Source organism: Myotis yumanensis, unplaced genomic scaffold (assembly GCF_028538775.1).
Source record: "Myotis yumanensis isolate MYYU_CA2020_CCGP unplaced genomic scaffold, mMyoYum1.0.hap1 SCAF_1, whole genome shotgun sequence".
In the NCBI taxonomy this organism is placed as follows: Eukaryota; Metazoa; Chordata; class Mammalia; order Chiroptera; family Vespertilionidae; genus Myotis; species Myotis yumanensis.
This window is the reverse complement of record NW_027223752.1, coordinates 57,014,990-57,029,847: the sequence shown is the minus strand read 5'-3', so window position 1 is coordinate 57,029,847 and position 14,858 is coordinate 57,014,990. Positions and strand designations below refer to the sequence as shown.

At 41.9% G+C, this 14,858-nt stretch overlaps 1 protein-coding gene across 1 annotated transcript in view; it reads right to left on the bottom strand.

Moving 5' to 3' along the window:
* The window catches only part of ADAM10 (ADAM metallopeptidase domain 10), a 165,145-nt gene that overhangs the window by 49,187 nt on the left and 101,100 nt on the right, over positions 1 to 14,858 (bottom strand). The window contains exons 7-8 of the mRNA XM_070421866.1: positions 8,763 to 8,855; positions 5,035 to 5,218 (exon numbers count right to left, since the gene is read on the bottom strand). Coding sequence (XP_070277967.1) covers positions 5,035 to 5,218; positions 8,763 to 8,855 — 277 coding nt within the window. The remainder of the gene's footprint in view (positions 1 to 5,034; positions 5,219 to 8,762; positions 8,856 to 14,858) is intronic.

Genomic DNA, 14,858 nt, shown 5'->3' with positions numbered 1-14,858 from the left:
GATCAACCAAAGGTCTTGTATGCATGCATATAAGCATAACCAATGGACACAGACACCAGGGGGAGGTGAGGGCATCTGCTGGGGGGTGGGAGTGGCCGGGGAGAGGTCAATGGGGAAAAAAGGAGACATATGTAATACGATACATAATACTTTAAACAAAGAATTTTTTTTAAATGCTTTTCACAAATGGTCAGAGGAATACTGAATGGTTCAGGATTAACTATGAGAGGAATTCCAAAGCTAGTGTTATTTAGTGACCTACTGATAAAACTAAGATGGATAATATATGAGCAGAATGTACTTAATTATCCCCCTAAAAAATGGCCCCTCAAAAGGTGTGTTATAAGAGTATAGCAAGTAAAGTAGAACAAAGGAATTATTTAATATAAATAATTTACTTTGCTAAGGAACCAATGTTTCAGTCTCTAAATTAAATAAGAGGCTACCTGCTTAACAGAGAACTGTGCTTATATAAAGTTCAGAGTAATTTTTCCAGATTCATATTCAAGATTGACTTTGTTTTAGAGACCAGACTCCCTTTATTGGGCTGTCTTTAAGGCCCAGTATAAGATTTTTGTTTTTGTTAATCTTCACCCGAGGATATTTTTTACATTGATTTTTTAGAAAGAGTGGAAAGGAGGGAAGGAGTAGGTAGAGGAGGAGAGAGAATGTGAGAGGGGGGAGAGAGAGAGAGAGAAACATCAATGTGAGAGAGACACATCAATCAGCTGCCTCCAGCATTTGTCCCAACCAGGGCTGGGGATCAAACCTGCAATCCAGGTGTGTCCGTGATCAAAATTCAAACCTGTGACTCTTCAGTGCAAAGGCTGATGTTCTAAGCACTGAGCCACAGACCAGGAAGACAGTACAATTTTAAACTGGAGCCTCCAAGTCAACCCAATTCGTTAGTTGTTTCTACTTATTACAGAGTTGAGGCAGAAGGTACTATTTTCCTCATTAACAAAACCCAAGACAGCACCCAACTATAGTATGACATTTAATACAAACAAATAAAAAGTAGTGTAAAAAAGACTTGAAGACAGAAAACCTACTATTCAAATGTTTCAACCTTCATTGTTTTCCCTGGCTTAAATGAGTCAGTGAAGGGAAAATAGCTAATAATTTGAGTTATTGTTCTGTGAAAATTAACATAATAATATCACAATAAAATCTTTTCCACTACCATATATTTGAATAGTGAAATATCTACAGGATTAAATGAAGTTAAGCTAAATAATGCACCAGAATCAAAATTAATTAGTCCAAATAAAAATGAGAAAAGATTAAGAAACAGAAACAGATCGTAAGTTGAGCAGATCAGCTATGAAATGCTATTTTAAAAAACAAACAAGATATAACAGCACGCATTACTAAGATCTATAGGCAGAAACATGAAGTCTCAAAGGAAAGAGCAAAGACAGAACATATTGAGGTGAAAAATAAACAAATTGAAGCAAAATGATTTACCTGAATTTATAGAAACAGAATGGACAAGTACCCAGTCTCATAGCTCCCAATTCAGTGCTCTTCCCATCATGTCATAACAGCTAACCAAAATGATATTAAATATTATAGAGTAGTACTTATTTTATAACTACTCTCTCTTAAGCCCTGACCAGTTTGGCTCAGTGGATAGAGTGTCGGCCTGTGGTCTGAGGGGTCCCGGGCTCGATTCCGGTCAAGGGCATGTGGCCTGGTTGCGGGCGCATGCCGGGTGGGGAGTGTGCAGGAGGCAACTGATTGATGTTTCTAACTCTCTATCCCTCTCCCTTCCTCTCTGTAAAAAATCAATAAAAAAAATTTTTTTTTAAAAGAAGAAAATGAATTCTAACAATATAAAAGTTTACCAAGATGCAGGAAACATTTCAACTTATTAGAAGTGCGTTAGAAAGACACAGCTAGAATATTACAGTATATAATACCTAGTAAAGTAACTACCAAATGCACTAAACCTGGAGTCAAAGGTCCAGATTCTAGATTCTGTATGATACTGGGTTGATCAGTCTCTGAACTTAAGTTTTCTCATATTCTCCAAAAAGGACACACAGATGGCCAAAGACACATGAAAAGGTGCTCAACATCACTAATCGTCAGAGAGAGACGCAAATTAAAACCACAAGATATCATTTCACACCTACCTACATGACTACCATCAACAAATCAACAAACTACAAATGCAGGTGAGGATGTGAAGAAAAGGGAATCCTAGTGCACAATTGGTGGCAATGCAGACTGGTGCAGCCACTGTGGAAAACAGTATGGAGTTTCCTCAAAAATTTAAAAAACAGAACTGCCTTTTGATCCAGCAATCCCACTGCTGGAATACATCCTAAGAATCCTGAAACTCCAATCAGAAGGAACATATGCACCCCTATGTTCACAGCAGTGTTATTTACAATAACCAAGATCTGGAAACTGCCCAAATGTCCATTGGTAGGAGGTGAGGGGATAAAAAAGTATGGTACATTCACACAATGGAATACTATGCAGCTGTAAAAAGGAAGAAACACTTACCTTGTGTAACAGCATGGATGGACCTGGAGATTATAATGCTAAGTGAAATAAACCAGTCAGAGAAAGCAAATACCATATGATCTCACTTATATGTGGAATCTAATGAACAAAATAAGCTGATGAACAAAACAGAACCAGAGTCTTGGATACATGGTATTCTGAAAAATGACAGAGGGGAGGTGGGTATGGTGGGCGAGATGAAAGAAGGTGAAAAGAATCGCCAGAGAACAGATATGCATAACCCAAGGACACTGACCAAAAGTGGTTAGGGCCAAAGGTAGAGGAGAACGGGGTCTAGGTGGAAAGGAACAAATGGGAGAGAAAATGAGGTCTATCTCTAATAATGTCAACAATAAAAGTAAATTAAAAAAAAAAAAAAAAAAGAAGCTTTGGTGAGGAGAGATTAACCAGAGAATTTATATGCATATATGTAGAGCCCATGGACACAGATAATAGTGTGGTGAAGGCCTGGGAGGGGTGAGTTTGGGGTGAAGGGTCCAAGGGGGGGACATTTATAATATTTTCAACAAGATAAATTTAAAAAAGGAAGCTTTGGAAATTGTTAAAAGTATATACATTACTAGCTTAAAAAATAGAACTAGAGCCCAGTGTGGCTCAGTTGGTTCAGCGTCAACCCATGCACCAAAAGGTCCCCAGTTTGATTCCTAGTTGGGGCACATGCTGGGGTTGCAGGCTGGATCCCCAGTAAGGGGAGTGCAGGAGGCAGCCAATCAATGTTTCTCTCTCTCTCTCTCCCTTTCTCTCTAAAAAATCATTAAAAATATATTTTTTTAAATTAAAATAGAGCAAGAAATAGAAAAGCGAAAGTATAGTATAAAAGATGCTAAACTATGCATAACAAATCATAGAATAAACTAATAAAAATCTATACTAATAAAAGGGTAATATGCTAATTAGACCAGACATCTTCTGGACATCCTTCCGGGTGTCCTTCTGGATAAAGCCATGGTGGTGGGGGCCGAGGCAGAACCAGTTAGGAACAAACAGGCCGGCAGGGGAGGGCAGTTAGAGGGTGATCAGGCCAGCAGGGGAGGGCAGTTAAGGGCGATCAGGCTGCCAGGGGAGGGCAGTTAGGGGCGATCGGGCAGGCAGGGGAGCAGTTAGGGGGTGATCAGGCTGGCAGGCAGAGGTAGTTAGGGGTGTCAGGCAGGCAGGCAGACGAGCGGTTAGGAGTCAGCGGGCAGGAGTCAGCAGTTCTGGATTGCGAGAGGGATGTCCGACTGCTGGGATCGGGCCTAAACTGGCAGTCGGACATCCCCCAAGGGGTCCTGGATTGGAAAGGGTGCAGGCCAGGCTGAGGGACCCTCCCCCGTGCACGAATTTCGTGCACCAGGCCTCTAGTAGGAATATAAAAGCCTATCTTACCCTGGATAAAGCAGGGTTAAGATAGGGCCAGAAAGTCAATTCTTTTTTAAAGAGAAGTTTATTCTTTTTTAAAAAGATAAAAATGATGCATCAGAAGAATTGCTGTACATATAGCTCAGAAGATGACAGATTGATTAGCAAACTATATATAGCAAAATTCACATTCAAAGAGTCTGTGATTCTTTCTACGGATCTTTCAATTAATAAATTCATGCCCTAGCCGGTTTGGCTCAGTCCATAGAGTGTCGGCCTGTGGACCGAAGGGTCTTGGGTTCGATTCCAGTCAAAGGCACATGCCCATGTTTCAGGCTCTATCCCCAGTAGGGGCTGTGTAGAAGGCAGCCAATCAAAGATTCTCTCTCATCATTGATGTTTCTAGCTCTCTCTCCCTCTCCCTTCCTCTCTGAAATCAATAAAAATATATATTTTTAAAAATAACAATAATGACTAAAAAAAATCCTAGCCAGGTGGTTCAGTTGGCTGGAGCATCGTCTTATGTACCAAAAAGGTTTCGAGTTTGATTCCCAGTCAGGGCACATACCTAGGTTGTGGGTCCAATCCCTGGTCAGGGCAAGTACAGGAGGCAACTGATCAATGTTCCTCTCTCTCTCTACCTTCCCCCTTCCTCTCTCTAAAATCAATAAACATATCCTCAGGTGAAGAAATTTTTTTAATAATAATAATAATGACTAGAGAAAAATAATAAAGGCAGGTTTTTTCTTTCTACCTGCTCCTCCTGACCAGGGTTACTGTCCTTTCTATCTCAGTATAGAACAGAAGCAAAGCATGGTTTTCCCCTTTTAACTATAAAACTTTCTTTTAAACATTTTTTTAAATAATTAATAACATTAACTTCTGTAAAACATTTAATATTTTGCTTTTCATTTCAGAAATTAGTACCACTTTTTCTCATAAAATTATTTATTTTAGCTACTGAATGTACCAAAATATCAGGATATCTCCCTATTGGTACTCATTTCAAAATAAAAAGCTGCTTCATTTATTTTTCCATTTATATATATCATGCTAATAAATCTTGTACAGGCATCACTTTCTCTTATACTGTGTACAATTCAGTCTGCCCTGAAAATTGCTTTTCGTTTCAAGTATTACATCAAGACATAGACAAACTACCTGAAGGTGCTCCAACCCAAGCCAGACCAAGAACGCCATCATCAAAATCTCGGTCAGTGAAGACATAGGCCAAACAGTAGTCATCATGATTCTGCTCAGAATTCAATTCCAGAAACTTCTCCACACCAATATTTGGAAAACGAAAGGGATTTGTGGGGTCCTTCTCATCAGCAGTTGTATTGATCTAAAATTAAAAAATAATTAATGTTAGCAGAGCCTTAGCGTAAGTCTCTATTCACCTCCTTCTGAATCCACCTGAACAATATGTTTGGGGCCCCTGGAAAATTAGGCCTCAATTAAGGCGTCTATGGTTGTACACACTACCTCCAAACCCCTTAGCTGATCCAGAAGCCAAAAAGAAAAAAAGAAAGGCAAGGTGGAATGTGTTACATTTCTGAGCAAGTATTTAACAGATTCTTGAACACTTGGTATGGAAAAACAAGTTATTTCTAATCAAGTTCAGTTTCTAAATTCAATCATCTGAGCAAATCTCTTTTACTGCAAAATCTCCTATATACTAGTATGGTGACAAGTATGAGAACATAAAACCCTGTATTTCAGCTAATTACTAGAACATAAAACAAACTTGGTTCTCCTTACAAGTTCAATTTTTTCTCCTGAGTGTGGCAAAAAATTATATATATATATATACATATATTTTACTGCCAATTCATTTCTCTTACTACTTCAGGCTGAGTTCCTCTAGAATGTTTCTTTCTTTTTTAAAAATATAAATTTTACTAGAGGCCTGATGCATAAAATTCATTCAAGAGTAGGCCTTCCTTCCCCAGGCTGCCGGCATCAGCTTCCCTCCGGCCACTGGCAGGCACCCAGGACCCGGGCTTCCCTCACAGCCCCGGCTTCGTCCAGAAGGTCGTCCGGAAGGACGTTCAGTCTAATTAGCATATTATGCTTTTATTATTATAGATTGATTTCAAAGAGGAAGATAGAGATAGAAATATCAATGATGAGAGAGAATCATTAATCAGCTGCCTCCTGCATGCCCCACACTGGGGATCGAGCCTGCAAACTGGGCATATGCCCTGACCTGGAATTGAATCATGATCTTCTGGTTCATAGGTCGGTGCTCAACCACTGAGCAACACTGGCCAGACTAGAATGTTTCTTTTGACACTAGCTATTAAACTCCCAGTACAGGTTCCTCCTTCACAATTTGAAGAATAATGGTATTCTGATAACAAACTTCTGCTAAACAAAAGCTTTCATTTATCAGCCTCTGCTTCATTTCAGAGACCCCTATCTGTCCTTTGAAGTCCTAGAACAATCTGGCTTTCTTCAAATAAGTGAGAGAATTACATACAATATTGTTGCTAGCGAGTAAAAAGGGTAAGTATGATAGTAAACATTTTTTAGAAAGCAAACCTCAATCTATTGAAAATGTCAATAGTAAAGGGAGGATATAACAGCTAATAAAATAAGAATTACTGGTCTTTTTAGGATCTACACCTTTCAATAAAACCAAGGGACTTAGAAGCAGAATGGCAATTGCCTAAGGACAGATTTCAGAACATCTAACTTACCCACTAACAATTAACCAAAAAAAAAATCAGTTATGGTCATCACACATACACAAAAATCCAAAACAAGCATGATATATCCTATCTAATAAAGAAGGCATATGCTAATTGACCCTCACACTGTCGCAAAGATGGTGGCACCCACAGCCAATGAGGGAATATACTAATTAACTGCCCCGCCCTCAAAGATGGCAGCACCCACAGCCAATGAGGGAATATGCTAATTAACTGCCCCGCCCTCAAAGATGGCAGCACCCACAGCCAATGAGGGAATATGCTAATTGACTGCCCCGCCCTCAAAGATGGTGGCGCCCACAGCCAATAAGGAGGGAATATGCTAATTGACTGTCACTCCCTCAAAGATGGTGGCACCCACAGCTAATAAGGAGGCTCAGGTAACCAGGGCTGGCCGAGGCTTGCGCTGCCGGCAGTGGCCGGGTCGCCTCCTGCTCCTGCTCCCAGACTGTGAGAGGGGGCAGGCCGGGCTGAGGGACACCACCCACCCCCAGTGCATGAATTTTCATGCACCGGGCCAATAGCATACATTATATATATATATATATATGAATATACGTATATATGTATATATATGTATGCTAGAGGCCCGGTGCACGAATTCGTGCACGGGTGGGGTCCCTCTGAGTGGCCTGCAGGGATCGGCCCGAAACCCGCAGTCCAACGCCACCTGCAGCTCCTACCTGCCACTCCCGCTCATCTGTGTCTGCCGCGGGCTCATGCCCAATCAGTCCCTATCATGAGAAGCTCGCGCTTCCACAGCAGCGCTGGCCAGCCATGAGCCCTGCATCTGGCACCCACCCAAGGGGAGTGGCCTGCGGGATCAGGCTGAAACCAGCTATCCCATATCCTCCAATCCAAGGAGTCCCGGATTGCGAGAGGGTGCAGGCCAGGCTGAGGTACCCCACCAATGCATCGTCGGGCTGGGGAGGGACCACGGGGAGGGCTCCAGGGCGTGTCTGGCCCATCTCGCTCAGTCCCAATTGGCCGGACCCCAGCAGCAAGCTAACCTACCGGTCAGAGCATCTACCCCCTGGTGGTCAGTGCACGTCACAGCGACTGGTCAACTGGTCAACTGTCTGCCCCCTGGTGGTCAGTGCATGTCATAGCGTCTAGTCAACCCTGACTAGAAATGGAACTGTGACCTCCTGGTTCATAAGCCAGGGGTCCTCAAACTACGGCCCGCGGGCCACATGCAAATACAAATATTGTATTTGTTCCCGTTTTGTTTTTTTACTTCAAAATAAGATATGTGCAGTGTGCATAGGAATTTGTTTATAGTTTTTTTTTTAACTATAGTCCGGCCCCCCAACGGTCTGAGGGGCAGTGAACTGGCCCCCTGTTTAAAAAGTTTGAGGACCCCTGGCCTAAGCCATGCCAGCTGGGCTAGATTTTACTCTTAAATCATAAACCCAGGTATCCCTTCTGTGTGTGCACATATGTATCTGTGTGTATAAAAGCCAAGAGTAAAGATAAACTTCATCAGTAAATACAATGTAAACTATTGCATGCATAAAAAGCAAGCCTTCTTATTTATGTAAACACTAGGAGACTAGCGTGCAATTCGAAATCGCGCAGCGCCCACCCACCTGCAAGCCCTGCCTTGACACCCAAACTTGTCCAGGCAGAGCTCCAGCATGCCTGGCCCAGCCCCCAAACCTTCTGGCCTTCTCTGGCCGCTTCAAGCCCCGCCCTCAGACCCTCGAGTCACCTCGGGCTGGTCCCGCCTTCTCTGGGCGCCTCCCCGCTTCCGCCCAGTCTCTGGAGAAATGCGACAGCTCTGCCCCATCATGGCGCAGGAGGAGAGCATGGAAGCCTCCTGCTTGCTGCGCTGTGCTCCTTCCCCTGGCAGTTGGGTCATGGGGCACTCAGAGTGCAAGCAGTGGGTGGCGAAGGACTGGTGAGGGGGCGCTATGGGCTCTCACCCCTGCCCTCCCCGGCACGGGATGGTCCCACCTCCTCCAGGTGCCTCCCCACTTCCGTCCCATCTCCAGAGCAACACCCTAGCTAATATGCTAATGACCTGGTCGCTACCCATTACAGCGCATCGACCATTAGCATATTAGCTCTTTATTAGTATAGATGGTCCTGATGTTTCTTTTTTTTTTTTTTAACGTATTTAACTATTAAAACTCCTTACTCAAAAAAAAATTAAAAATAAATAAAACTCCTTACTCTTATGCGTTTCACCATGAAACTGATGTTACGAATTCCAGAGAAGTCTGTGGTCTGATAAATTGTATCAATCGCTTTAACATGACTGGATATCTACAGATTCAAAAAAAAAGAAAAACATTTTAGACACAATGTGAAAATGTGAAAAAGAGCAAATTCCCATCTCCCAAATCAAGAATTATTCATGTTCCACCACATTCAAATTGTAAAATGTCTACACCATATACCAGATGAAAGAATGAAACAGATTAGTGAGCTGGAGCTAAAAGGGTAGATTCTGTGCTTTTCCAGAATCTGGTCCCAATCAAATCTGCATTCTTCTCAGCTATATAAAATTTTGTTTCCTCAATCCATCCTATCATATGACACCTTTATGCCTTTTCACATGCTGTTCTCTAATGCCTAGGGTATCATCCTTTCAGATTCAGTTCAGCTCAAACATCTCTGAGAACTTTCCTGGTACTATCAGTACACTAAGTCATTCTCTGAGTTTGGTCTTTCTAATGCTGCACTACTACAGTTTGGGTTGTTGCTTTTTCTGTAAGTTTTGGGCTTTATTTCCCCACACATTTTTAAAATTTATTTTCATTTTTTGTTTTGTTGACCATTTACTATATACTAGACACTGTTTTAGGTGCTAGGGATATAATGGTAAACAAAATAGAAAAAGTCCCTATAAATTTACAGAAATTTATTTGCCAGGGTGATGGAGGGGAATAATAAAAATACAAATAAGATGTTCAAATTTTGCTAAATTCTAGGAAGAGATTAACATGGTAATAGAATACAAAATAATACTCTGCTTATCTACCTAACTATCAACTAAACTCTATGGCTTCTAAACCACTCTGTACACAACCTTCCCATCTTCATTTACAAAAAGCACTTGCTACCATTTATGTAAAATATTACATATATGTAATATTGTATATACATATATAGGGTGTCCCCCAAAAAATGTATACACAAATTGTTTGTAGATTCTATTACATTTTGAAAATGAAATATTTTTTAAAATACTGCCTTTATAATTACATTCAAAGTATGTATTACATTTTTTGGGACACCCTGTATAAATACTATTTTCAAATAAATTATATAAACATACAATAGTTAAGAAGAAGCATTAACAATGATGATTTCAAAAGTAGTCTAAGTATGCCCTAGCCGGCTTGGCTCAGTGGATAAAGCGTCGGCCTGTGGACTGAGGGGTCCCGGGTTCGGTTCTGGCCAAGGGCACATGCCTGGGTTGCAGGCTCGATCCCCAGTGGGGGGTGTGCAGGAGGCAGCCGATCAATGATTCTCTCTCATCATTGATGTTTCTATCTCTTTCTCCTTCTCCCTTTCTCTCTGAAATCAATAAAGAAATATATTTTTTAAAAAAAGTAGTCTAAGTAGCCAAACATTGATAAAGAAAGTTGTAACAGTGCTGACAGATTACATTAAAAAGTCATGCTGTCTAACCTCAATTTGGCCTAGAAATCTTCTGACTCTATTCCATTCTCAACAGTGGTGGTTCAAACATTTCTCCACAGGTTATTATATTTCATACTTTACTGACGTCCCATCTTTATCCACCTATGCCTTCCTTAAAGGGTAACTTCTCTTTATTCCTGACCCCAGTCCTTACTATATCTTCAAGATCATTTTTCACATCAATTTTACTTTCTCTTATATCTTACACTGCTTCCCTACTGTATTATTTTCCTCTTCCAAACAACTTCTCTTGTAATCCCTACTACCCTTTCACTCCCAAATATTATTGTAAGTCACCATATTTTTTTCTATTTTTCACATTCCTTAGAATCTCACTGCCAACCCATTCCTTACTGTTTGCAATGTTTCCACCTTCACAATTCCATTGAGAGCTTGCCTAAAGCTTATCAATAATCTCTAGTAACTGAAAATCAACTACTTTTGTACCTGTTCTCTTATGCCTAGGGTATCATCCTTCAGACTCAGCTCAGCTCAAACATCTATATACCATCTTCTTAAAAAAGTCATTCTAGAAAATTTCTATTGAGGAGAAACCAAGATGGCAGCATAGGTAAACACCGGAAATTGCTGCCTCGCACAACCACTCCAAAAATACAACTAAAAGACAAAACGGACATCATCGAGAACCACAGGAAGGCTGGCTGAGTAAAAATTCTACAACTAGAAGGAAAGAGAAAAGCACACTGAGACTCAGAGGAGGTGCAGAAGTAAAGTGCAGAGGTACGGAGGCGCACGTGGAAAGAGCTGGCAACTGAGGACACGGTTGTCTTTTTCAATCGAGAGGGAGTCTCAAGCTCCCGACTGCTCTGAACTCCAGTTCTGGGCTAGTCTCTGAGGACCCAGACTAATATGGGTAGAAACTTGACTGTCTGTCATCGGGTGGAACTCGAGGGTGGCTTTCTCTCAGAGGTGCTTGCAGCGATTACCGCAGGACACTGAGACCCAGGGCCTCTTAGGGCAGGACTGAGGATCAGCCATAGCTGTTTGCTCCGCCCTGTTGACTTCCCGAGACCCCGCCCCACCCAAGCTGCTAGCAGAGGCTTTTGCATATGAATGACCTGGCCCTTTGAGATCTAAAATTACCTAACAAACTGCAGCTGAGTCAGAGAGACCCAGAACATCCAAAAGAAGGCCCAAATCCCCAGAGAAGGTTCCTGTCCTCTAAAGCAGTGGTCGGCAAACTGAGGCCCCTTGAGTGTGGCTCTTCCACAAAATACCATGTGTGAGCGTGCATGTACAGTGCAATTGAGGCTTTTGCATATGAAAGGCTTGGCCCTTTGCAATCTGAAAATTAACTAACAAACTGCAGCTGGGTCAGAGAGACTCAGAACTTCCAAAAGAAGGCCCAAGGCCCCATAGCAGCTTGCATTGCTTGACAGCTGGGCCTCATCTGGGCACCACCAAACCCCAAACAATGAAGAGGAATCTGCAGATCTCTCCATAGCTCCTGCTGGGTAGCCTCAGGCAGAGGCTAAATTAGCACTTCCTTAGATCCAAGTACCAGTGTACCCAGTAGTCAGAGTGGGACCATCCAGATTACAACTCCTCAGGTCCATAAGGGACACACTCAGGGGGCAGATTCAGGGAGCACGAAAGCCCCACTGAAGCAAGTCTTGCCCCAGAAGGGTGTCTCCAGAACAGAAGTTCTCCCACTGTAGACACAGCTGATTCTCACAGCCAATTGGCCTGGAAGTCAATTCCTCCCAGTGATACCTACAACAATCAAGGCTTAACTACAACAAGACTGTGCACAAAACCCACAAAGGGGTGCACCAAGCGTGTCCACCTCAGGTAATTGGGGAGGCTGAGCCACTGGGCCCTATAGGACACCTAGCACAAAAAGCCACTCTATCAACACAGGGAAGCATAAAAAATGCAGAGACAAAGAAGCAGGTCACAAATGACAGAAATGGAGGAAAGCAAACTACTGGATATAGAGTTCAAAACAACACTTAAAAGGTTTTTCAAGAATTTTCTAGAAACCGCCGATAAATTTAGTGAGACCCTCAAGAAATCTAGTGAGACCCTTGAGGTTATGAAAAAGGACCAACTAAAAATTAAGCATACACTGACTGAAATAAAGAATATTATACAGACTCCCAACAGTAGACTAGAGGATCGCAAGAATCAAGTCAAAGATTTGAAATACAAAGAAGCAAAAAAAAAAACCCAACCAGAAAAACAAAAAGAAAAAAGAATCCAAAAATATGAAGATAGTGTAAGGAGCCTCTGGGACAACTTCAAGCGTACCAACAACCGAATTCTGGGGGTGCCAGAAGAAGAGAGAGAGCAAGATACTGAAAACCTATTTGAAGAAATAATGACAGAAAACTTCCCCTACCTGGTGAAAGAAATAGACTTACAAGTAGAAGAAGCGCAGAGAACCCCAAACAAAAGGAATCCAAAGAGGACCACACCAAGACACATCATAATTAAATGCCAAGAGAAAAAGACAAAGAGAGAATCTTAAAAGCAGCAAGAGAAAGAAACTCAGTTTCCTACAAGGGAGTGCCCATACTACTGTCAGCTGATTTCTCAACAGAAACTATGCAGGCCAGAAGGGAGTGGCAAGAAATATTCAAAGTGATGAATAGCAAGAACCTACAACCAAGATTACTTTACCCAGCAAAGCTATCATTCAGAAGGTCAGAGAAAGGGCTTCACAGATAAGAAAAAGCTAAAGGAGTTCATCACCACCAAACCAGTATTATATGAAATGCTGAAAGGTATTCTTTAAGAGGAGTAAGAAGAAGAAAAAGGTAAAGATACAAATTATGAACAACAAATACACATCTATCAACAAGTGAATCTAAAAATCAAGTGAATAAATAATCTGATGAACAGAATAAACTGGTGAATAGAATCAGGGGCATAGAAAGGGAGTGGACTGACAATTCTCGGGGGGAAAGGGGTGTGGGGGGTGCGGGAAGAGACTCGACAAAAATCGTACACCTATGGATGAGGACAGTGGGGGGGGGGGGGGGGGGGGGGTAAGGCCAGAGGGTGGGGTGGGAACCGTGTGGAGGGGAGCTATGGGGGGAAAAAAGAGGAACAACTGTAATAATCTGAACAATAAAGATTTAATTTTAAAAAAAAAAGAAATAGTCACACATGTGGACAAAGATATGTAATGTATAGATATAAATGTATATCTATATACATTTGCAACCAATTAAAATTAAGATAGAACCAGAAAATAAAAAAGCCATTCTACTTTTCCCACCATTATTGAGGTATAATCCTATATAATAAAGCGGTAATATGCAAATTGACCGTCATGCCCTCACAAGATGGCTGCCTAAGACCAGGCCAGAAGGGTTGTTAGTGAGGGATGACCAAACAACTGAATAGCAGGCTGCATGGGATGAGCAGGCCGCTGGGGGGCAGGGAGGGGTCCGTGAGGGGAGACCAGGCCTACAGGGGGGCAATTGGGGGCAACCAGGCCAGCGGGGGGGGGCATTTGGGGATGACCAGTCCGGCAGGGGGGGGACAGTTGGGGTCAACCAGGCTGGCAGAGGGGGGCAGTTGGGGGCAACCAGGGTGGCAGGGGGAGCAGTAAGGGGTGACCAGGGTGGCAGTGGGGGGCAGTTAGGAGCAACCAGGCTGACAGGATGGGGGCAGTTAGGGGCGACCAGGCAGGCAGCCAGGTGAGCGATTATTGTGAGAGGGACGTTTGATTGCTGGTTTAGGCCTGATCCCTAGAATTGGGCCTAAACCAGCAGTCAGACATCCCCCAAGGGGTCCTGGATTGGAGAGGGTGCAGGCTGGGCTAGGGCCCCCCCCCCATGCATGAATTTTGTGCACTGGGCCTCGTTAATAAATAAAACTGTAAGATATTTAAATATCTTGATATATATGTGTACATTGAGAATTCCTGCCATCTAACACATTTCATCATTCTCTTTGATATCTCTGTAAGATGACACTATTGGCTGTGCATTTTGCTTTGAAACTTTGTTTCTAACTTGGCTAATTATTTAATACTACCTCTTTAACTATTATGTTTTAGCCCATTGCTTCTCTTCCTCATTCTATTCACTATATACAGATATTCTTTCCCAGTTTCTTCCCTTTTGATTTCATTCTTTCCCTTTCATTCTCTCTCCTTCTAATGTACCACCTATATCTCTTTTATACCAAGAAATTCCATGCAAAAAGCTCAAACCTCTCCCAAGTTCCAGTTCTACATTTTCAATATCCTAATGGAATTACTACCTGGCTTTTAGACATATCCAAAATTAAGCTCATCACCACCATCAAAATGAATTCACCAGTTATACAATGGCACGTTCATTCTCAGTCTCAAATCCTTAAAGTCAAAAGGTATCTCACTGGATACCTTCAACATGAGAACATATTGAAGGGTGTATCTAAATACTTTATACTTCAAAAAGGATTAAGACACAAATGCAAATAAGGTAACTTAGAAAGTGCTAAGTACAATGGGTATACAGAACGAAATTAAATACTTATTATTGAAACAATTCCTCTATCTTTCCCTTTATTAAAACCACAGTTAATTCAATCCTCTTTTCAAAGCTAAGCTCCAGTGTCATCTCCTTCATGAGATCATTTTCTTACACCTCTCTTTTGAATGAC